Source organism: Suncus etruscus, chromosome 9 (genome assembly GCF_024139225.1).
Source record: "Suncus etruscus isolate mSunEtr1 chromosome 9, mSunEtr1.pri.cur, whole genome shotgun sequence".
Lineage (NCBI taxonomy): Eukaryota > Metazoa > Chordata > Mammalia > Eulipotyphla > Soricidae > Suncus > Suncus etruscus.
In genome coordinates, this window is record NC_064856.1 from 30,471,194 (window position 1) to 30,495,521 (window position 24,328).

The window sequence follows — 24,328 nt, forward strand, 5'->3', positions numbered from 1 at the left end:
TGCTCCTGGCGTGGGGGACCATATGGGACGCCGGGGGATCGAACCGCGGTCTGTCCTAGGCTAGCGCAGGTAAGGCAGGCACCTTACCTTTAGCGCCACCGCCCGGCCCCCAAGATGCTTTTTTTTAGTGATGTTTATAACATACATCTCTACCACCTGACTAAGGTCTGAGTGAAGCTTGAGTGTGTGCTTCGTGGTGGACCCTCCCAACTCCTTCAGGAGGAAGGGCCAGCCCTGCACTCTGGGAAAGATGGTGTCTTTCTGATCAACTAAGTCAGAAAAAGGACGAGTTAAATCACGGCTTCTCTCTTTGGTTCTGCCAGGGATCAAACCCAGGGCTTAACATACACAAGGCAAATTTTCTATTACTGAGCCATATCCTAGACCCCAATATATTCTTTAACTTGGGAACAAGGCCACAGAAGAGGCAAACCGACTTTCTTCCTGTACTTGGACATGAGCAACTAACTAACTCACTGCTCTCTCCACTGCTTTCTGCTTGCCCATTACCTCCTGGCCTTTCTGTAGCATCTGGTTCTTTTCTCTGAACAAACACAGGGCCCAGGCTAGCCTAGCTAAACACACTCTTCCCTTTGAATGCTAAAACCCAAACTGGCCACTCCCAGAAGCCAGCAGCCACTAACACATGGCTGTGAAGAAAGCAAATAGCTTTGGAAGAACTCAAGACTGTCAAACTTTCCAACAGATCTCAGTATTTTCCAGAATACAAGACATGATTTATTTCCTGCTCAATGACCTACAATACAGATCAGATATGATATACTATCACCACTCTGGCCCTATCCAAAAATATTTACAATACTTAATTTAGTTAAAACAAACCAAAACTGGGCCGGGAAGGTGGCGCTAGAGATAAGGTGTCTGCCTTGTAAGCTCTACCAAGGAACGGACCGCGGTTCGATCCCCCGGCGTCCCATATGGTCCCCCCAAGCCAGGGGCGATTTCTGAGCACATAGCCAGGAGTAACCCCTGAGCGTCAAACGGGTGTGGCCCAAAAACAAAAAAAAAAAAACAAACCAAAACTTGGGGCCAGAGAGATAGCACAGTGGCGTTTGCCTTGCAAGCAGCCGATTCAGGACATAAGGTGGTTGGTTCTAATCCCAGCATCCCAGATGGTCCCCCGTGCCTGCCAGGAACTTTTTCTGTGCAAATAACTAGGAGTAACCCCTGAGCACCGCCGGGTGTGGCCCAAAAACCAAAACAAAAAAAAAACAAAAAAAAACAAAAACAAAAACCCCAAAACTGGCTTAAATAATAAGTCTGAGAGATAGTTAAAGGGGTTGAGACTGGAGCAATAGTTAAAAGTAGGGTGTTTTATGCTGAGTGAAGTTAAGTCAGAGGAAGAGAGAAAGACACAGAATGGTTTCACTCATCTATGGGCTTTAAGAAAAATGAAAGACATTTTTAAAAGTATCTCAGAGACAAGAGAGATGAGGGCTGGTAGGTGCAGCTCATGACATGAAGCTCATCACATAGTGATGAGTGCAGTTGGAGAGATGACTACACTGAAAACTATCATAACAATGTGAATGAATGAGGGAAGTAGAAAGCCTGTCTCGAGTACAGGTGTAAGGGTGTGGGGAGGAGGGAGATCTGGGAAATTGGTGGTGGGAATGTTGCACTGGTGAAGGAGGGTGGTTCTTTACATGACTGTAATCATACAACTATAATCATGTTTGTAATCACGGTGTTTAAATAAAAAAAAAAGTTCTAAAAAAAAAGTAGGGTGTTTGCTTTGCATGTAGTTGGACCCAGATTCAATCTCTGACATCCCAAATGGTTTCCTAGGATAGCCAGAAATTATCCTAAGTATAGACTAGGAGTAATCCCTGAACATAACTGGGTGTGGTCATTACCCCCACCTAAGGGGCTAGGTTGTTAAGGCAAGTGGCTGATCACGCTTTAATCCCCACACAGCATATGGTCCCCTGAGCACATCAGGAGTGACCTCTGAGCAGTCAGGAGTAACCTTAGGTTTCACCAGGTGTGGCCCCAAAGCTATAATAAATAAAAGATTAGGGAGTGTTAAGGACTCAGGTGAGTTGGAGGATCATTGTCTTCCCATGGTGACAACCACTGCTGTGCCAAGCATTGTTTTTTTTGGTTTTTGGGTCATACGGGCAGCGCTCAGGGGCTACTCCTGGCTCTACGCTCAGAAATCGCTCCTGGCAGGCTCGGGGGACCATATGGGATGCCGGGATTCGAACCAAGGTCTTTCTGCATGCAAGGTAAATGCCCTACCTCCATTCTATCTCTCCAGCCCCAAGGATATAGATTCCTTTTTTTTTTGGTTTTTGGGTCACACCCGGCGGTGCTCAGGGGATACTCCTGGCTGTCTGCTCAGAAATAGCTCCTGGCAGGCACGGGGGACCATATGGGACACTGGGATTCGAACCAACCACCTTTGGTCCTGGATCGACTCCTTGCAAGGCAAACACCGCTGCTGTGCTATCTCTCCGGGCCCAAGGGTACAGATTCTTAAACCATCAATCGTCAACATCATTATCACAAACCTTTCTGAGGAGAAATCTAAGTGGTGAGAACCACATACTTTGCATGCAGAGGGACTAGATTTGATTCTGTGAACTACATGGCAGAGCCTGCTGGGTGGCCCCAATGCCCTCCTGAAGAATAAATCCACACACCCAAATTTCCAACCCCAGGTGAACTAGTCTGAAGCAGGGTTGCTCAAATTAATAAATCAACCCAGTCAGGAAAGAATCATAGAGTTGGTGGTTTCTCTCCGGGCCTGCCAACCAGAACTTTTTATTCTACCAGTACAAATTCAACCAGGACGGGGAGGGTCAAGTGAGATTCAGGTAGACTTTTAGAAATCAAAGGGCTTGGTGAAAAGAAAGAGGAAGTTGGAGGTCGCCTTTGCCCTGGGCCAAAAAAGCAGGGTGTAAACTAACACCCTCCAGTACCATAGCCTGACCACTGAAAAGTCCAGCTCAACTGGCTGAATATGGCCACATGACCCCTGGGGGACCCTTAAGCATGATTTGGCAGGCTTCCCCAGTCCCTACCAAATTCCTTTTAGCTCTTAGTTATGTAACTCAGATAATATTAAAATTCTTTGCCAGAAGGTAAATAAAGATAGATAAAATTGGAACCAGAAGGATAAAATTACAGCTGGTTGGGTGCTTGCCTTTGCATCAGGCTGACCCTAGCACCCCATATGGTCTCCCAAGCTCTGCCTGGCATGATCCCTGTGATCTCAGCTGACATGACCAAAAAAAACAAAATAAAAACACTGATAAAAATTGTGTTAACCAAGCACAAGTGGTTAAATATTCTGTCAATCTGTATTTAGCTGAAGCTTAAACCTTAAGTGTTGGCCCTGCATGCAACCAACCTGGGTTCAATCCCCAGCATCCCATATGGTTCCCCAAGCACCGCCAGTAATGATTCCTAAGCCAGGTGTAACCCTCTTCAAAAAAAAAATGTTAAACATCTCTGAATGGAGACTTCGTTTTATATTTTGGGGGGGGGGTAACACCCAGTGGTGCTCAGGGGTTACTCCTAGCTCTGTGCTCAGAAATTGCTCCTGGCAGGCACGGGGAACCATATGGGGTGCCGGGATTTGAACCACCATGTATCTTAGATTGGCGTTGTGCAAGGCAAACACCCTACTGCTGTGCTATCTCTCTGGCCCCTCAGACTTTGTTTTCAATTCACTTGCCCTCAAATATCATACAAAAACAAAAGCAAAACAAACAAACAAACCAAAAGGTCTGAATAATACCAGAAAGGAGAAACCAGGACTTATAAAACATTTACAAATTCTAGGATGATTCATGTAGCTTTTTCTGCTACTGAAAAGGCTAATCACCTAGCTGACTGGCATACTGAATGAATGCTCTCTGGTAAGGGAAATTTCAGGACTTACAAAAACTGATTTCATTCCACACTTACAAGTAAAAACCTCCACGTTTCAGAACTGCAATTCCTTAATAGGCAGAGTTCCTGAATCAACAGTATCAAAACAGAGGAGAGAAATATAACCTTACAGGACAATCAGGGCAATGTCTCAGCAAGAGTGAGAGTGAGAGAGAGAGGAGAGAGGAGAGAGGAGAGAGGAGAGAGGAGAGAGGAGAGAGGAGAGAGGAGAGAGGAGAGAGGAGAGAAAGAGAGAGAGAGAGAGAGAGAGAGAGAGAGAGTTTGTGTGTGTGTGTGTGTGTGTGTGTGTGTGTGTGTGTGTGTGTGTGTGACAGATCTTCCCTAGCTTTGATAAAAGCTAAAGAGGTAGGGCCATAGTCACTAGAAGAAACTGAACTAATTCTGAATGTACTGTAATTAGTGGGGATGCAAAAGGATCTGAGTAGGGCAGGAGATAAGGCAAATCTCCAGAGGAATGTTCAGGATGGGCTAGGAGCATTAGACCAGGTTAGATCCTTCTAGTTTAGGATACAAAGCCAGAAGTATTTGGACCAAATACTGTGGCCACTTGTTTGGAAACTTCTTAAGGACCTAACCATGGTAGGTAGTAGTGCTGTATTAACAGTCTATTATAGTTTCTGCTGTGCAATATGACATGACGAATGTCTTGTATACAGGCAGCTTTAGATATCGGGTGAAAAATCCAAACCTGAGCAAAAGGTAAAACCTGTATGTATGGAGTTTGGGAGAAAGCCCAAGGGCTGGAGCACATATTTTAAATGCTGAAGGCCCAGGTTCCATCAATCCCTAGCACTTGAAAGCATCTCAGGAGTGAGCACTACAGTGTGTGGCCCTTAAACAAAAGTCTGTTCAAACTCCATCTAATTAAAAACATACAAGTTCTTTCTTTTTTTGGTAGTTGTCACCAAATTTTTTTCTCCCTTTTTTCTTATCCTTCTTATCTCCAATGATGGTGGAATGGATGCTCAATCTACAACAAGCTGTAAAGTGGAGACCAGTTGTTACTATGTACCATAAATGATGCAGTGAAAGATTTGTAATGCACTTTGGTCACAATAAAAGTTTTAAAAAATATACAAGTTTTGGAGCCTGAGAGATAGCACAGTGGTAGGGTGTTAGCCTTACACATGGCCAACCCTGAAGGACTTGATTCTCAGCAACCCACATGGTTCCTGGAGCCTGCCAGGGGCGATTTCTGAGCGCAGAGCCAGGAGTAACCCCTGAGCACTGCAGGGTGTGACCCCAAAACCAATAAATAAATAAATAAATGCAAGATTCACCCATGATTTCCTGCATGTCTGACCTCACTGAAATTATCTCTAGTTGGTAGAGTATAAGAATACCTGGTTGATGGGGCCGGGCGGTGGCGCTGGAGGTAAGGTGCCTGCCTTGCCTGCGCTAGCCTAGGACGGACCGCGGTTCAATCCCCCGGCGTCCCATATGGTCCCCCAAGAAGCCAGGAGCAACTTCTGAGCGCATAGCCAGGAGTAACCCCTGAGCATCACAGGGTGTGGCCCAAAAGAATACCTGGTTGGGTCTGGAGCATTAGTGGGGAGGGTATTTGCCTTGCACATGGCTGAGCCAGGTTCAATCCCCAGCATCTCATTATGGCCCCCTCCCAGCACATACAGAAGTAATTCCTGAATGCAAAGCCAGGAGTAACCTCTGAGCACATCAAGTGTGGTCCCGGGGCCGGAGAGGTAGCATGGAAGTAAGTCGTTTGCCTTGCATGCAGAAGGATGGTAGTTCGAATCCCAACATTTCATATGGTCCCCAAGCCTTCCAGGAGCAATTTCTGAGCGTAGACCCAGGAGTAACCCCTGAGCACTGCCGGGTGTGATCCAAAAACCAAAACCAAAAAAAAAAAAAAAAGTGTGGTCCCAAAACAAAACAAATCAAGGAGCCAGAGCACAGCACAGCGGTAGGCATTTGCCTTGCACACTGCCAACCCAAGACGAACCCAGGTTCGATTTCCGGCATCCCATATGGTCCCCCGAGCCTAACAGGAGCAATATCTGAATTCAGAGCCAGGAGTAACCGTGGGGCACCGCTGGGTGTGGCCCCAAAACCAACAACCAACAACAACAACAACAAAACCCTGCAATCTAGGAGCTAAAGAAATAGTACAGAAGGAAGGGTGCTTGCCTTGCAAGTAACCTGACTCCCTGAAACCCCCAAATGTCCCCCAAGCTTGGTCCTCACTCCTGAGTGAGGAGCCAAGAGTAACCCCTGAGCATCAATGGATGTGACCCAAAACAGAACAAACAACAACAACAACAACAACAACAAAAACCTTCTGCAGTCTTCCAGCGAGAGGACAGAAAGCACAGAGCTGGTAAGTTCTGGCACCATGATTCCCCATCAAACGCCAAGGAGCTACCGTGAAAGCCCACATGCTCAGAGGGGCCAAGGTCATCACTCTGCTCCCCAGCACAGGGAACACTTTACCGCTTTCCTTTCTTTTCTCTTTTATTATCTGACCTGCTCTGAACGTTTCAAGTTAGACTTGTGACTCATTCAATTCTGCTGCCTAGTATCTGGTTGTGTTATCTGGTCCAGAATGATGCTCAATGACTCCTGATAGAAGAAAGGCAGTGCCACTTTCTTTTTTTTGTTTTTTGTTTTTGGGTCACACCCGGCAGCACTCAGGGATTACTCCTGGTTCAATGCTCAGAAATTGCTCCTGACAGGCTCGGGGGAACATATGGGATGCTGGGACTCGAACCAATGACCTTCTGCATGAAAGGCAAAGGCCTTACCCCCATGCTATCTCTCCGGCCCAGCAGTGCCACTTTCTTTCCTATAGTCTTCTCTTTCTCTCTTTCCTACTATAATCTCTCCCATCTTCCTCCCTCCTTCCTTCCCTCCCTTTTCCTCTTCCCCCTCTGTCTACTGTGACTAAAAATATCAGACACTGACATCACATGACTGAGATAACTATGGTTTTCAACTCTGACAATCAAATTTGGACAGTTTTCTTTCTCAATGAAAAAAGACTTAAAAAAAAAAACACGCAGGTTTTTATTTTGTTTTGGGTAATGCTCAGGAGACCATATGGGATGCTGGGATTCGAACCACCATCCTTCTGAATGCAAGGCAAACGTCCTACTTCCATGCTATCTCTCCACCCAAGAAACTTATGTTTTAAACAAGAAAAACCTCATTTTTTTTTACCCAGATCACAAAGTTAAAGAATTCTTCACTTTAAAGAGGTATTTGTTTACATGAAAGCATGTCACTGATATTCTAAAACTAATTAGAAACTGCACACAAAATATTGCAATATTTTCTTTTCTTTTCTTTTTTTTTGGTTTTTGGGTCACACCCAGCAGCGCTCAGGAGTTACTCCTGGCTCTACACTCAGAAATCGCTCCTGGCAGGCTCAGGGACCATATGGGACGCCGGGATTCGAACCACTGTTCTGCATGCAAGGCAAACACCTTACCTCCATGCTATCTCTCCAGCCCCAATATTGCAATATTTTCAACAAAGCATAATTCCATGTGCCCCATCACACCCCAGTTTAGAGCTTTGAAGTTATCTAGTGACATTAGTCCAAGTCCTGAAAGTAGGCAGAGACCCTGAGATCTCATGAGTGTACACACAATGCACACACAAGTTCAGTGACTACTTAAAATCATTTGAAAACAGGGCCCGGGGGCCGGGCGGTGGCGCTAAAGGTAAGGTGCGCTTGCCTTGCCTGCGCTAGCCTTGGACGGACCGCGGTTCGATCCCCCGGTGTCCCATATGGTCCCCCAAGCCAGGAGCAACTTCTGAGCGCATAGCCAGGAGTAACCCCTGAGCGTTACCAGGTGTGGCCCAAAAACCAAAAAAAAAAAGAAAACAGGGCCCGGAGAGAGAGCACAGCGGCGTTTGCCTTGCAAGCAGCCAATCCAGGACCAAAGGTGGTTGGTTCTAATCCCGGTGTCCCATATGGTCCCCTGAGCCTGCCAGGAGCGATTTCTGAGCACAGAGCCAGGAGTGTAACCCCTGAGCATGCTGCCGGGTGTGACCCAAAAACCAAAGAAAAAAATAAAAAGAAATTAACTATAGTGTTAGGTTAATAAATATGTACATTCAACCTGAGTAAAAAAAAAAAAATTAACCAATCAAATCCACAAGAAAAACCCAAATGGGGCCGGCGAGGTGGCACTAGAGGTAAGGTGTCTGCCTTGCAAGTTAGCCCCTTAAGGAAGGACCATGGTTCGATCCCCCGGCGTCCCATATGGTCCCCCCAAGCCAGGGGCAATTTCTGAGCGCTTAGCCAGGAGTAACCCCTGAGCATCAAATGGGTGTGGCCCCAAAAACCAAAACCAAAACCAAAAAAAAAAAAAAAAAAGAAAAGAAAAACCCAACTGTACAAGTTCTTAATACCCAGGTATTAAGTTACCATAGTAGTACAAGTTGTTTTTTTTTTTAATTGTTTTAGTGCAGTGTTGAGGGCTTATTCTTGGCTCAGAATATGCTTATTTTGGCAGTGCTCAGGGGACCATATGGGGAGATAGAGCTTGGGCCTGACTCATGTAAGCAGTTGCCTTATAGAAATGGAGCAACAGGGTAGATGGCGCAGCAGTTGCACATTTGCCTTGCACGAGGCTGACCCAGGATGAATCTTGGTTCGATCCTGGGTGTCCCATTTGGTCCCCCAAGCCAGGAGCGATTTCTGAGTGCATAGCCAGGAGTAACCCCTGAGCGTTACCAGGTATGCCCCCCCCCCACAAAAAGGAGCAATAGCACAGCAGTAGGGCAGTTGCTTTGCATGCAGTGGACCCAGGTTCAATTGCTGGCATCCCAAATGATTCTCTGAATGCCGCTAGGAGTAATTCCTGAATGCACAGTCAGGAGCAACTCCTGAGGACTGCAGGTTATAACATCCCAATTATTATTATTATTATTATTATTATTATTTTTAGTTTTTGGGCCACACCCGGCGGTGCTCAGGGGTTACTCCTGGCTGTCTGCTCAGAAATAGCTCCTGGCAGGCACGGGGGACCATATGGGACACCGGGATTCGAACCACCCACCTTTGGTCCTGGATCGGCTGCTTGCAAGGCAAACGCCGCTGTGCTATCTCTCCGGGCCCCCAATTATTTTTTTTTAAAGGAAAGTGCCCTATATTTCCTGTACTGTTATTCTATATCCAATTCAAGTTCTTTTCAAAAGAAAATATTTATTCTTGTTATTTCAGAATTCTTCTATTCAGATGGGTATTTTCCTAAATTGGTGTCAGTATAAAACATTAGCTCTTGGCTAAATATAAATTGTAAAGTCAGAGCTGTAGAATATCCTTGAGAAAATAAGATAACCAGGCTGAAAACGTTTAAATATTTGATAAGACAGACACCTCAACAGAGCAGAACACTTAATGCAGGAAACTGAAACACAGCAACATATTAAAGTAACTGTGGCACAAAAAGATTGCTGAGGTTGGGTAGATGCTCAAGAGCTAGAGTGCCCTGGGCCCAGCTCATGCACAGCCTGCTTTCCTGTACTACGTGAATGACCCCAACCCCACCTCATGACCAGCATACAGTGGGCACAGCCAGGAGTGGCCCAAAAGAGTGAGGGATAATGAAGACTTTTAAAACATCTTTGAGGAAGGGGGCCAGAGTGATAGCACAGAGGTAGGCCGTTTGCCTTGCCAACCCAGGACAGACCTGGGTTCAATTTCCAGCATCCCATATGGTCCCCTGAGCCTGCTAGGAGCGATTTTTGAGTGCTAGGAGTAACCCGAGTGCCAGCGCTGGGTGGGGCCCCAAATCCAAAAACAAACAAAATACCTAACAACAACAAAAAAACCAAACCCCCCCCCAACATTTAAAAAAAAAATAAACATTTTGAAGGAAATTCAGGGTCACAACTGGAGCTGCTCTTTCAGGCTCATCTCTGGAAACAGCTGCCTGGCCAAGGCCTTAACAGCCAGGTACCACTGTCAGATAGCGCCAGATACCTCTAGGTCAGCTGCTTTGTTCTGAAGTTAAGGAGGTACAGAAAATTTGGCAACTAAACACAAGGATCCCTGACGAGAAGGAAGTTTCCTAATACAGAACTGACCAGCCAGGACAGAAAAACTATTCCTGCATCAGTGCAAGTGGTCTGGCTGGCAGATCTAGTCTTTCCTCCCAGCAGTCCGCAGACCACCTGGGAACTTGCTAGAAACACCACTCTCAGACCATAGGAACAGGGTAACTCGGAATGGGGTGGGGTTCAGCTCAGCAATCTACTAAGGCTCCAGGTGTCTCTTGTGCACACAGCTGTGAACGCCACTGATACACAGGGAGAAAGGCAGGAATCTTCCCTTCAAATGGAGCAGAAAATGTAACGACTTCTGGTAACAAAATATACAACCTCTGCTACCTTATGACCAAGGCCAAAGGGGAGGTTTTGATTGTTAAGGGTGGAGATCAAAAACAATGTGGAAGTGCAGGGAGTCAAGGAGGGAGAGGGCAAAGCTAATTCTTTTTTCTTTTTCAGTTTTTTTTTTCTTTTTGGGGGGGAAGGGTAGGGACACAACCTGGTGATGCTCAAGGGTTACTCCTGGCTCTGTGCTCAATAACTCTGGGTGGTGCCTGGGGGAACCCTATGAGGTACGGAGGATAAACCAGTTCGGCCTGCCATACCCACTGTACTGTCTCTCCTGCCCAGGAAAAAGTTAATTCTTTTAACTTAACTGTGTTAAGACTATTCTGGAAAGGATGAATCCTTCGGCTTCAGTCCAATCTGACACAACACAATGCTTCTCCCAATAGTCATTCTCACATTAGTAGATTTGGTAGACCAAAGTGAGAGCCAGAGGCACTCATTGCTACATTCAGCAAGTATTTTCCTGCCCACCCACACTGCCGGAAACCAGAGAGGTGCTAGGTGATAGGACAATGCCCTCGGGTGTAAAAGCTGAAGGAACATATGTGAGACACTTCAGAAAGGCACAGAGGCGTGAAGACTGAGATGACACTCAGGGATGGGCTTTCTGGAGAGCTGGGACCCAGTGAAGAAGCAGCCAGGTATAAGATAAGGCTGGGGCAAAACATTCTGGAAGGGATGTGCAAGCCCAGAGGTGAGCAGGGGCAGGGCTGATCCCACACAGGGCCTTGGGTCCCAGACAGAGAGGGTGTGGGGCTTTTGCTCGAGGCCAGCAGTGTCTAGGCTGTGAGAGATTATTCTGTTTCCTCTATGGAGAAATGGGCAGGTGTGCAAGCAGAGGAAAGAAAAGGATGGTTCTGTCTGAACAAGAATGACAATGGGATAGGGAGATAGCTCTGAGGGCAAGTTAGTGGGCAAGCTTTGCAAGTGGGTTAGACCAACATGGACTTTCCCCCCAAAGCAATGCTAGGAGAACCCACCAGTTGCATTCAGTGAGCACCACTGAGTATGACCCAATAATCAGAAAAGGGAAAAATTATAATAGAGACTGGAAAAAAGGGGGTTGGCATACATTATGCCTACAGGGGTTGTGGTGGGCTGAATGTGATAATGAGGAAAGAATCTTGGTCTCTGAAGATAGCACAAAGGGCTACAAGCTCTGTATGCAGGAACGGGAGGTCGGGTTTGAGCCCTGCCACAGCATAGAGCAATTCCTGAACACAAAGCCAGGAGAGGCCTCTGAACAAAAACAAAACAAACAAACAAACAAAAAACCACTAAAAGCAGAAACAAATACTTAAAGGAAGCCTATCTGATGGTCATTAGTTTCCAAAAAAGATCTAATCAGCCAAGGCACAGGTGTCCACGGAGGTGCCAATAGCTGAGGAAAAACAGGGCCTGGCTGCTAGAGAAAGGCAGTGAGGCTGAAATAACAACGGGGTTGGGTCTGCCAGCCCTGGGCTTTCCTTGCCTTTGCAAATAGACACCTGCCTCAGAAGGTTGCTGGGAGAAGTGTAATATGTGCTAAGCAAAATCAGCACTGTCTACACGTAATCCTCCCACCCATAAACACTTCAAATCTAAAAGGCTGCTTGCACATGAGAGATCTAGTGTAGACTAATTGCGAGAGTGCCCCAAGCCCACAAGAATGGGTTACTGAGTTGAAGGGCTACGCAGGAGCACCCTCCCCAGAAGAAACAGTGACCGTTCCAGCAGTAGGTGGCATATCCTACCCCTACTACTGCCCTCTCACCCAGATCCAACAAAGCATTTGTCAGTGCATACCTCAGGCCAGGGAGAAGATACCAGGCTGAGGGTGCAGCTAAGGTGCTCTGGGCTTGATCCATTTCACACACACCCCATGCCCCTGGATGTGGCCCTGGAAACTTCCAAACACCACGAGGATGATCCTTGGCATTAGCACTGACATGCTTGAGAACTGGGAATGGCCCTGAACCTTCTGGGCACTGCCTCTGTCCATCCCTACCCCTAAAAAAAGGCATGGTTTCCCACTGCATTTCATTCCCAGGATACTGGGGTTGCTGAGCAATTGAGGAGGGTCCATATACCAGGGCCCGCAGCCAGCATCACATTCCACCATTTCACCCAATTATACTATATTATATATTATTATACAATTAATACTTCCCTGTTAGTTCACTGGGCTTTGGAAATCAGGGTGCCGAGGGAACCCTAATGCACTACACAGAATAGGAAAACCATAGCTAGGCAGAGAAGAAACCTCAAGGGGCTAAAGCGCATGCTTTGTGAGTGATCCCCAAAATAGCATAATACCCTAAGCACTCAGCTGGGAGTAGCACTTGCTGGGAGTGGCCCCAAATCAACAATGAAAATTTGTGAAGGAAGAATCACGAAAATCAAGGTCAACAAAACTAAGCTCATCAATGGCTAAGGAGGGCTGAGGGGAAAGGGGTCGAACGACAGAGACTTGGTCCATCAACAATCTAGGCCTGTCACAGGGGCAGGGCAGCTCTAGGAGGAAGCAGTTCAATTCCACCCACGTTTACACTGGAGGAAACAGTTCAACTCCACACGTGCTACAACTCCACCCACATCTAAAACCAGGGAAGCTGTTTAACTCCACACATGCTACAACCAATTTAAAGCTTTCGTGAAGTGAGTCGTCCAGTAAAGTAATGGGCAGAGACTGCAGGTGCTCAGCTCCCCAGGACACACAGAGAAAGGAAAGACCATTGAACCTCCCCTGCCCAGATATCTAAACTTCCTAGGCTGAATGTGGCTATTAGTCAATCAGTGAATGTGGATCTAAAATTGTGTCTGGCCAAGGCTGACATTTTGGCCCTTGTTTCTGGATAACACAAATAAGTTCAGGGGATGCTGGGGAAGGACAAGGGCTACTGTATGAGGCCCTGTGATCCTAGGCAAGACCATACACCATTCCTGTCCCTTGCCCCAACACAGGCATCCCGAAAACTTCCAAACATGATTTCCAAACATGGGCTATGAGCCAGCACTCGTTCACAGGAGTAAAAAGTTTAAAAGATTTGTTCTATCAGAAATCACCACAGAACCACAGGAAGGGGGAAGGTGTGGCCAAGCACTGAAAGCAAAGACAAAACAAGAAAAAAGCTAAGGAGATAGTACCCATGATAAGGCCCTTGTTTTGCATATAGCAACCCCATGTGTGGGCCTATAAGCATCCCAATGGGCCTTTGAGTAGAGTCAGAAGCAGCAGCCATTGCGCATCCTGACAGGGACTCTTCGCCTTGCATTTGCCTTGCACTGTGCTGACCTGGAAAGAACCCAGGTTCAATCCCTGGCATCTCATATGGTCCCATGAGCCTGCCAGGAGCAACCCTTGAGCACCACCGGGTGTGGCCCCAAAACAAAAACAAAACACAAAAAAAGAGCCATGTTCTAAACCAAAAGTTCCCCAATTTATTTAGCTGACCACCTCTTTGGGGAGAGAAATCACTTGGTGTCCATGCCCCACCTTTTTTAAATGATAAAGAGAAAGTGGCCCCAACTGCTCTGAGTCTTCCAAGAGCCTGCTTTAGGAAACAGTGTTCTAAATCCAGGAAGGTCTCAGGGCCTCTGACCACATCCGAGGTGTCTGGGTAAGAAAGCAGAAAGCTGCACAAAGCAGAGGCTAACCCAATGAAGGTCTTTCTGTGCAGACTTACATACACTTGCTCACCGCAAGGGCACAGGTTAGATCTTATCATTCTCTTTTTGATTTCTTCAATGGCAGCAAATATTTACTGAATGTATATTTCATTTCAGGTACTGTTTGATGGCTTCCTTTCACACTTACTAAAACTCAAAGCTCCATCTCTCTAATAGGGAAACAATGAGACAGACTCATTTGATTATGAGTCTCCCTCCCTGCTCTTTCAGCACGTCAAGCTCAGCCCTGACACTGGGCCTTTGCACTCACTACCTGCCCTTCCCTGCCTGTGGCACAGACTGTAGCACTGACTCCTTCCACCATCTGCCTCTGCTCCAATGCCACCTTTTCACAGCCTGTGTCCTTAATTAACTCTCCAAACAACCTAATCAGATCAGACAACTTCCTTCATTGCACTTACTGATTTGTGGAAAACTCCAAGCTATTTTTCCCCCTCTAATGATGTGTCTAGACTGGAAGCCCTAAGGACAGAAACCATATCCAATTTGTTCTTTATCCACAGTGGGATGGAACAGGCCCTCAGTGAAAGCTGGATAAATAGTCAAAGGAGTCTGAAGACCTGCTGAGGGTGCCTCAGAGTCAGGTCTCTTACCTCACCCTGTCCCATGCACCTAACACTAGCCAGCAGCTGCCATGTTTGAGCTGGCTGCTGAGCTTGGAGGAAGCACCCTTCAGAGGGCAGGGCAGCAAGAACTTAGAATTAAGTAGCTGTTAAACCTGCTTGGAAGCAGCTGCACCAAAGGGCTGGGCTGCCACAGGCCCAGGGTATCCCCCCACCAGTCCATAGCAAACTGCAAGGGGTGTTATTGTGGGGCTCCCATGGCAGCCTGGCTGGATGCAGCCCCTCTTCTGGGTGTCTACAGCATCAGCAAATGCCCTGACTCAGCATTGTTGCAACTGAAACCCAAATCCAAAAGGGTGTGTGTGTGTGTGTGTGCAAATCCAAAAGGGTGTGTGTGTGTGTGTGTGTGTGTGTGTGTGTGTGTTTGTGTCCTAATTTCCAGGAAGACCCTCTGCTTTCAGTGGAAAAGGCAGCCATGGAGTGGGGGGTCCATTGCTGTCATGCCTCCCCTTCACTGCACTCCACCTATTTCCAGCCTATCAGACTAGGGTAGCCCAGAAAGATGACCCCAATCCCCTGCTTTCAACAGCAAGACACAAGCTGGGGGTCCTGGGTGTTTTCTTCAATAGAGGTCACCCACAGTTACCCCACCTGGAGGACTTGGGGGCCAACTTCCTGGGTAAGAGGCTCACCCCTGGGGTATAATGTCACTGTGGACTTGGGACTCTGCAGCTACTTCAGGCTCAAAACCTCGAGTTCCTCTGGGTTGGCAGAACAGAAAATGGGTCAAAACAAGGGCAGCCTCCCTCAACCTCTCCTAGGTACTGCAGGGATTCCCTATGCCTTGGCCTTGCCCCTGCACAAGCCCCGGGTGGCCGAGTTAGGAAGGGATACAGAAGGCTGCCCCGGGGCGCCCCAGCCTTCCCAGAGCTCCAAAGTCCCAGCATCCCTGGCTCGGTTGAACCCCTACATCTCAGCACAGCGTGTTAGAGGAGGCAGTGGCAGAGCCGCTGCCAGGTTGGCGGCCCTCCCGCCGGGAGGAAGACTTTGCTTCTCTGCAAGACGCATCTTTCAAGCGTGACCTTTTCTTTTCTCACGCTGACACCCCGCGCCCCCCAAGGCTCAGAGTCCAGACCCCAGAGAGGATCCCAAGGGCCCCTGGTTGCATCTCCCGAAGTGGGGTGCCCCCACTAGGGTCTAGCACCCTGACACCGACATGAAGAGAGGCCCCGACACCTCTGGTTGCCCCCAAAACCCTCTTCTCCTCCCCCACGCGGGGAGATGCCCTTGAGTCTGCTCCCCACGCAGCGGTCACCCCGAAACTCCCCCTTGCTCGGCAGCACAATTTCCTCCACGATTCCCAACCCCCAACCCCCAAAGCCGCGCAGAAGCCCGGAGTAGCTGCTCCTCCTCCCCCAGACACCGAGGGACTTCTCGGGGCTCCCTCCCCGCGCGGACCCCCAGACCCAGCCAAGGGCCCTCTTCACTTGGGGCGCCACCTCATCACGACTCTCGGGGGGCCCCTGGTTCCTTAAAGAGCCGCCGGCCTTCGAGCCTCACAAGCGTCTCCGCCCTCCCTCCCGCTCGGCGGGAGCCCCAGGGGTCCCCCCGACCCGCGTCCCGGCTAGGGGCCCGCACGCCACCCCGGCCCCCGCCCGAGCTTCCGGCCCCGCCGGCTCCTCCTCCAGGGTCGGGCCGCCCCCGGGCTCCCGCACACCCCCGCGGCGTGCAGGCCCCGAGCGCTCTGCACAGGCCTCGGAGCCCCCCGCCGCCCCCCGGCTCCAGCCCGCGCGCCCGCGGCCGGCCGGCCCTGGCGCCCGCTCACCCGAGCCCGTGGTGGCCGCCATCTTGCGTCGCTGTCGCCCAAGGCCCGGCCCCTTCTTCACCCCCCGCCGGCCCCGGCCGCGAGTGCGCAGGCGCGCGCACGCGCAGACGACGTCCCGCCACCGCCGCCGCCGCGCGCACGCGCGTTGTCGCAGCGGCCGGAGGCCCTGCTGGCTCCTCCTCTCTGGCCTTTTCGGAGAGCTCCGGCGTTCATCTGCTCGGGGTCAGGGAGCCTTTGGGTGCTGGGTGAGAAGGGGTGATCCCGCTGGGGAGGGGGGATGGTGAAGGAAGCGGAAAACCGGAGAAAAGGCTTTTCCAGACCCTCCCTACCCCTTCCCAAAGCCAAAGCGCCTCTGGGGCTCGGCATCGATTTGCCTGGCTGCTTGGGGCTTCCCTGCAGCTCTGGCTGGTCGGGATTAAGGCGAAAATTTATCCATCCAATTATTTATCTGTTTATTTGATCGATTATTTATCAAATAAATTAATTTTATGAATTATTTATCCATCCGATCATTTACCAAATTTACTTTTATCAGTTTATTTTATCAATTACCCATCCAATTATTTATCAGATAAATTTATTTTTATCAATTATTTATCCATATCCAATTACTTATCAAATAAATTTATCTTTATCATTTTATGTTATCAATTATCCATCCAATTATGTTTATTTAATCGATTATTTATCAATTCGATTATTTATTTTTATCAGTTATTTATCCATCCAATTACTTATCAGATAAATTTACTTTTATCAGTTTATTTTATTAATTATTCATCCAATTATTTATCAAATAACTTAATTTTTATCAATTATTCATCCACCCGATTATCAAATAAATTTATTTTATCAATTTATCCATCAATTATCAGATAAATTTATTTTTATCAATTTATCCATTCGATTATTTGTCAAATAAATTTATTTTATCTGTTTATTTGATCAATTATTTATCCATCCAATTATTTATCAAATAAATGTTGTTGTTGTTTTTTTGGTTGTTTTTCGGTCACACCCAGCAGCGCTCAGGGGTTACTCCTGGCATCACACTCAGAAATCGCTCCTGGCAGGCTTGGGGAACCATATGGAATGCCAGGATTCGAACCAATGACCTTCTGCGTGAAAGGCAAACACCTTACCTCCATGCTATCTCTCCAGCCCCAATACATTATTTATTTATCCAATTATTTATTATTTATTTACCTACCTACCTGCTCAGGGCTATGTTTCTTTTGGAAGATGAATGGTGGGGCAAATAAAAGAGCACAACTGTGATATGCAATAGCCCAGTGAAGGGGTCACTGCTGGTTTTTTTTTTTTTTTTTGTGGTGCTATCAGGACCATGTGCTGAGGACCGTAGCTAGTCCTTGCCTGCAAAGCCTGAGCTTGAGTTTAGCCTGTGGAGCAGCCATCTCCCTACCCCCTGCAAATCATACGTGAATCTAAGAAGTCACTCTTTATTTTAGTTTTTTGGTTACACAAAGCGATAATAAGGAGTAATTTCAGGATCTGCACTCAGCAATCACTCCTCGCAGTACTACGGGATATGGGACGCTGAGGATCCATATGGGATCCTGAGACTCAAACTCAGGTTCGCTGCGTGCAAGGCAAGTGCCCTACTTACTCTAGTGTACTATTTCTCTGGCCCCTCTTGAAGGTTGAGAAATGAAAGGACTCACAAGGTCATAAAGCTTAAAAGGGGCCAAAGAAAGTGGAATCTCTCATTTCACATAACCCATTCATCACCTTGTCCTGACAGCAGTGCCTTTGAAGAAGTTTTACCCCATGATGATGATGATTGGGGTCTGGGCCACATCTGGCAGTGTTCAGGAGTGCCTTATCCATCCTGACCCTCAACTCCAGCCTTTCTTTTATGAGAAAGTCATCCTTGTCTCTCCCTTGGATGACCCACTCCAGCAGCTTACATTCCTATCTTTTTGGTCCAGCTCCCTGTGTAGCTGTGTGCTCAGCTGACGCTGTCCATGGTTAGAATATACCCTGCAAGTTGAATGATGCTTTGGTTTCTTTTTTGTTGTTTTGGGGCCACACACAGTGACACTTGGGTTACTCCTGGCTATGCACTCTGAAATAGCTCCTGGCTTGGGGGACCATCTGGGATCCCGGGTATCGAACCACGGTCCATCCTGGGTCAGCCGCGTGCAAGGCAAATGCCCTACCACTGTGCCATCGCTCAGGCCCCATGATGCTATGGTTTCTAACGAGGACACTCCTCACACTGGCAAGGAGCCTAGAAGAATGTGGGACACCAGTAGAAACTAAGACTGGGGAAACACCAGAATAGATGCCCCACCCCTCCAGGCCCTGCTCTGGAGTGCCCACTGAAGAAGACGTCCTCTAAGGTCCCAGCTTTACACTGCACAACCCTGTGAGCAAGTGTTTCCAAAAAGCTGGCACCACAGGTGCCTCATGTCCCTAATCCCATTCCAGAGTTTCCTGCACAGCACATCAGAGACTTGCAGAATATGGCCAGCAACCCTGACTTTTATGCCCACTGAAACAAAACATGACCTCATCTTCCTCAAGACTTTTGTACTGTTTCTACTCCTCGTTGCCAGGTTCAGCATCACCTCCCTCCTTAGGAAACCACCCCTGATTTCTTCCAGTAGATCTAACACAACTATGAATTTGTATTCTCCTCCTGGGGAATTCCCTCCCCAGAGCTGTCCATACTGCAGTGATCTCGACGTCGTTCCATGTATCCCATAAGTCAAGTGTACCTGGAAGAGATTATTTGTCCTGGATTTGGGTGATTTGTCAAGTAGCTAATAGGAAGCCTTTGGGTTCCAAAGGTGGATTTACCTCTAGAGCCCAAAATTTCTGGGTTTGTCCTCTTTCACATTCACTTTGATGCATGAATTCAGATAAGTGAGTCAAATCTTTACCTACCTTCTGAATAAGGGCTTAACTCAATGTCATAGGGTTGCTGTGCAGATTTTTAAAATTCCACTGGAGGGACTGGAGAGATAACACGGAGGTAGGGTGTTTGCCTTGCACGTGGACAACCCTGGACGGACCCTAATTCAATTCCTGGCATCCCATATGGTCCCTTCCTGAGCCTGCCAGGAGCAATTTCTGAGTGCAGAGCCAGGAGTAACTCCTGAGTGAACATTGGCCCTGTCATCAGATTTAGCTTTTAATCCTCCAAACAGCAGGATGTGGAAAGTTAAGAATATACCCTTTTGGGGCTGGAGAGATAGCATGGAGATAAGGTGTTTGCCTTTCATGCAGAAGGACAGTGGTTCGAATCCTGGCATCCCATTATGGTCCCCGGAGCCTGCCAGGAGCGATTTCTGAGCTTAGAGCCAGGAGTAACCCCTGAGCGCTGCTGGGTGTGACCCAAAAACCAAAAAAAAAAAAAAAAAGAATATACCCTTTTTGTTTTGTTTGACTTGCAGTAACTGGTATGGATTTCAGCAAAGGATATGGCCCTACCAGAGTCACTTGTAGGCGGGGGGGGGGGGGCAGAGAGAGAGAGAGAGAGAGAGAGAGAGAGAGAGAGAGAGAGAGAGAGAGAGAGAGAGAGAGAGAGAGAGAGAGAGAGAGAGAGAGAGGAGACACTGACTTAGGGTTGAACCGCTGCATCCAATATTGTCCTGGGTCCCATCAGGAATAATAACTCCTGAGCACAGAACCAGAAACCCTGAACATGCTGGCTGGTGGCCCAATGGACTCCCATAAAAGATTTGCTAAAGGGAGAAGATAGCAGGTTGGAGTGCTTGTGGGAGCTCTAAACTCCAATGCCAACTAAAAGACCCCCAAAACATCCTGTGGGGAGGAGATAACTTCCAGCACTGCTCAGTTTTTGTTTGTTTGTTTGTTTGTTTGTTTGTTTTGGTTTGGTTTTGGGTATCATCTGGCAGCACTCAGGAGTTACTCCTGGCTCTAGGTTCAGTGATCGGTCCTGGCAGGCTCGGGGGACCATATGGGATGCCGGGACTCGAACCACTGTCCTTCTGCATGAAAGGCAAACGCCTTCCCTCCATGCTATCTCTCCCCAGCCCCAAGGAAATAAGTTTTTGTTTTTTTTTTTTTGGTTTTTGGATCACACCTGGCAGCGCTTAGGGGTTACTCCTGGCTCTATGCTCAGAAATCGCTCCTGACAGGCTTGGGGGACCATATGGGATGCCGGGATTCGAACCAATGACTTTCTGCATGAAAGGCAAACGCCTTACCTCCATCCTATCTCTCTGGCACCCATGAACTGTTCAGTTTTGCCCTAAGACAAAACAAGAATAAAAATAAAGTTCAAGATAAACATTACTGTAAAAGATTCGTCACTTTGGTCACAATAAAATTATTGAAAAAATACAAGCTTCTTTTTTTGTTTGTTTTTGTTTTGAGGCCAGACCTGGCAGTGTTCAGGCTTACTCCTGGTTCTGAGTGTTTACTCCTGTGTGACTCAGGATTCACTCCTGGCGGACTCAAAGGACCATATGAGATGCTGGAACTCCAGTCAGTCAAGTGCAAGGGAAGAGCCCTACCCGCTGTACTATTACTCTGGCCTCAAAATACAAGCTTCTGATCCACAGTGTTCATAAATGTTTACTACGTGGGACTGTGTAAGTTCTTTGGTTCTCAAATTGGCAAAACTAACTTTTTTTGTGTGTGTGGTGGCGGGAACCCACACTGGGTGACACTCAGGGTTACTCCTGGCTATATGCTCAGAAGTTGCTCCTGGCTAGGAGCCAGAAAGATAGCATGGAGGTAGGGCGTTTGCCTTGCATGCAGAAGGGCGGTGGTTCGAATCCTGGCACCCCATAGGGTCCCCCAGAGCCTGCCAGGAGCGATTTCTGAGTGTAGAGCCAGAATTAACCCCTGAACGTTGCCGTTTTTTGTGATCCCCCACCCCAAAAAAAGAAATTGCTCCTGGCTAGGGGGACCATATAGGACGCCAGGAATTGAACCAAGTCCGTCCTGGGTTAGCCACGTGCAAGGCAAACGCCCTACCGCTGTGCAGGCCCAGGCAAAGCAAACTCACCTGCAGAACCCATCCCAAGAGGAAGAGGTTAAAGGAGTTGGCCCGGGGCATGCTGGTTATTGTCTGTAAGACTGTGCGAAGCCTGCTGGGAGTTGTAGTCTGCGCCCACAACTTGGGAAGGCCCCGCCCCTCTCCTGCTCTCACAGCCTGGTCTTCACTGTTAAGTCTCCAGGCTTCACCCCTCGCTGAGCTTAGATTTGTAGCTTTCACTGATGGGGTTAAGTCTTGTTTCTGGGACTCGAGTGATAAGCACAGCGGATAGGGCGTTTGCCTTAAACTTGGCCCACCCGAGTTCGATTTCCCGAGTCTGCCAGGAATGATATTTGAGTGCTGAGCCAGGAGTAATCCCTAAAACAAAACCAACCAACCCCCCCCCCAATAAAAAAGAAGTCTTGTGTTATAGGGTTGTAGAAAAAGATTTAAATGGTTTGAAGAACTGAATAATTTAGAATTTTAATTGTTTGGTTTGTTTTAGGGAGCATACCCAGTGGTGCTCACTGCTTCTGGCTCTGCACTCTGGTTGGCTCAGGGATACCGGGGGCCAGCCGTGTGAAAGGCAAGTGCTTTTCCTGCTGTATTATCTCTCTGGCCCTAGAACTAAGATATTTAGAAAATATCTTTTTTTTTCCCCCAAAGAAAACAGCTCTTTATTATTCCAAGAATAGGCCTCAGGAAAAAAAGCTAGAAAATATCTTGATATTAAGTGAAAGCTCTGTAAATATTAACTATTTGGGGGGGGGGGAAATTCACATCCAGCAGCACTCAGGTGTTACTCCTGGCTCTGCACTCAGAAATAGCTTTTGGCAGGCTCGGGGGACCATATGGGATGACAGGATTCAAACACCGTCCTTCTGAATGCAAGGCAAATGCCTTACCTCCATGCTATCTTTCTGACTCCTAGTCAGGAGCAACTTCTGAGCACATAGCCAGGAGTAACCCCGAGTGTCACCCGGTGTGGGTTCCCCCCACCACTATCTCTCCAGCCCCTTAACCTGCAGTTCTTTTTTTTGTTTGTTTTGTTTTTTGTTTTTGGGTCACACCTGGCAGCACTCAAGCTCTAGGCTCAGAAATTGCTCCTGGCAGGCACGGGGGACCATATGGAATGCCGGGCTGAAATTGGTACTCTGCCTGGCTGTCCTTGATGCCCACTGCCACCAACCACCCCCTTCGCACCAAGGCTTCATTAATTTGTTTGCTCCACTTCACTCTCCCTTGCAAGACGATGACAACACCTCTGGTTCCTTCTCTTCACCCTTTGCTGCCCATGCTGTCCTCCGGACCCCCCTCCTCTTCTCAGCTCATCCTTGTCATGATCAACGCTTCCGCCCTCCGCCCAGATGCAAACGCCTTCGGTACCTGCTATTCACCCACCTCAAACCTCATCCTACAGCTGGTCAACGCCTCCACCATCACCGACCCTGCCTGCTTTGGCAACCTCCTGCCTGTCTCTGACCCCTTCGCTCTGCAATCCAGCCCCAAGCCTCACTTCAGCATCACCTTCAAACAGGTGGTGAAACTTGAACTTTGCCTTTTGGTACCCAATATAATTCCCCCTATTGAAAATTGTGATCAAATTCTTGTCATTAATTCCTCCTTTTAGTTCATAATTGCCCCCAATTTAACGTTTCTTGCCTGTTTCACTGGTTTATCTCCCCCATTGTTTCACATTTGTTTTTTCAGTCCTAAAACTACTGTGTTTTCATTGTTTTAATGCCTAACTTACCTGTCAAACCTGCTCTCACCCTAGCCTTAATCATAGGCCTGGGTGCTACCGCTGTAAGCACAATAATTTATTCATTGGTTCATACTCTAAAATCTGTCAATGCCTTAAGTATAACTGTTGTTAATAATGTTTACAAACTTAAACTAAGTTTACAACACTTAAAGCACATTGTTAAATCCCTAGCAAAGATAGTGCAGCAAAACCACCATGCTTTAATTTGGTTTCCTTTTTTTTTTTTGAAGAAAGGGGGAGTCTGTGTAGCCCTTAAGGAACAATGTTGTATTTTTAAAGACAAAACTGGATTAGTTAGGGACAGCGTCCAACATATTGGTGATGGTATAAAAGATTTTGAAAAACATTTCGATGAAGAACAAGGCTGGTACCAGGATTGGTTTTTCTCTTCTCCTTGGTTCCACACAATCTTGTCCACCGTTGTGGGCCCTCTTATTAGCCTCATGCTGCTCTTTTCTCTTGGCCCATGGATTTTCCGCAAAATTACTGCCTTTATTAAAAACCAGGTAGATGAAAAGGCAAAAACCTCTATTCAGGTTAACTACCAGCGTCTAACCCCGCGTGACTCCTGTGAAAACTTGGCTTTAGTCACCAAGCCGCCTTTCCAGCCACTAAGTTTCCAGGAGATAGAGCGCATAGCTAACAGACGGAGCTCGCTCCGGCACTTGTGCTCTCAGCTGTGGAGACACCTACGACGGGATTAGCAAGGTCCCAGTTAGGGCACGGCCCAAAAAGGCTACAACGCATAATTCGGATCTCTGCGCGCACCCACGGCGCTTGTAGCCACCTTTTAAATGCGGCTTTGGCCGTGTCCGACCTGGTCAAACCTTGTAGCCTAAGACACGGTTCTTCCACCCGCTCACGACTTTCCTTCTTTTATTAGAAGAGAAAGGGGGAGATGTTGGGGACTGACTTGTTTGAGGACATTTTGCTGTTCTCTCTGCCATAGCCCAGCTTTTCACCTAAAAGCAATATGCAGTCTTGCTGTAAATTTTTGAGCTAAGAGAAAAGAATGTGCAGCTGCAGGACATAATTTAGCTCTAAGCCCGGAGGAGAGCAAAAGCTGCCTGGTACCTTATCAGAAACTAGGCCTCACTCCTTAAGACCACATTCCGGAGTGAACTAGGCTGTTATCAATAAGTGTATGCTACATTGTCTGTTCAAGATCACTGAGGCAAGCACATCTTGCACCACCTCCTGATAGTTAAACAATTAGGAATGCAGCTGGAAGGTCACTAGAAATTTCCATG

General features: G+C 47.6%; 1 protein-coding gene across 1 annotated transcript in view; it reads right to left on the bottom strand.

Moving 5' to 3' along the window:
* UBE2V1 (ubiquitin conjugating enzyme E2 V1) overlaps positions 1–16,412 on the bottom strand; it is a 30,630-nt gene extending 14,218 nt beyond the window's left edge. Inside the window, exon 1 of the mRNA XM_049781358.1 lies at positions 16,342–16,412. Within this exon, the coding sequence (XP_049637315.1) occupies positions 16,342–16,363 (22 nt within the window). The 5' untranslated portion in view covers positions 16,364–16,412. The remainder of the gene's footprint in view (positions 1–16,341) is intronic.
* Positions 16,413–24,328: the final 7,916 nt, after the last annotated feature.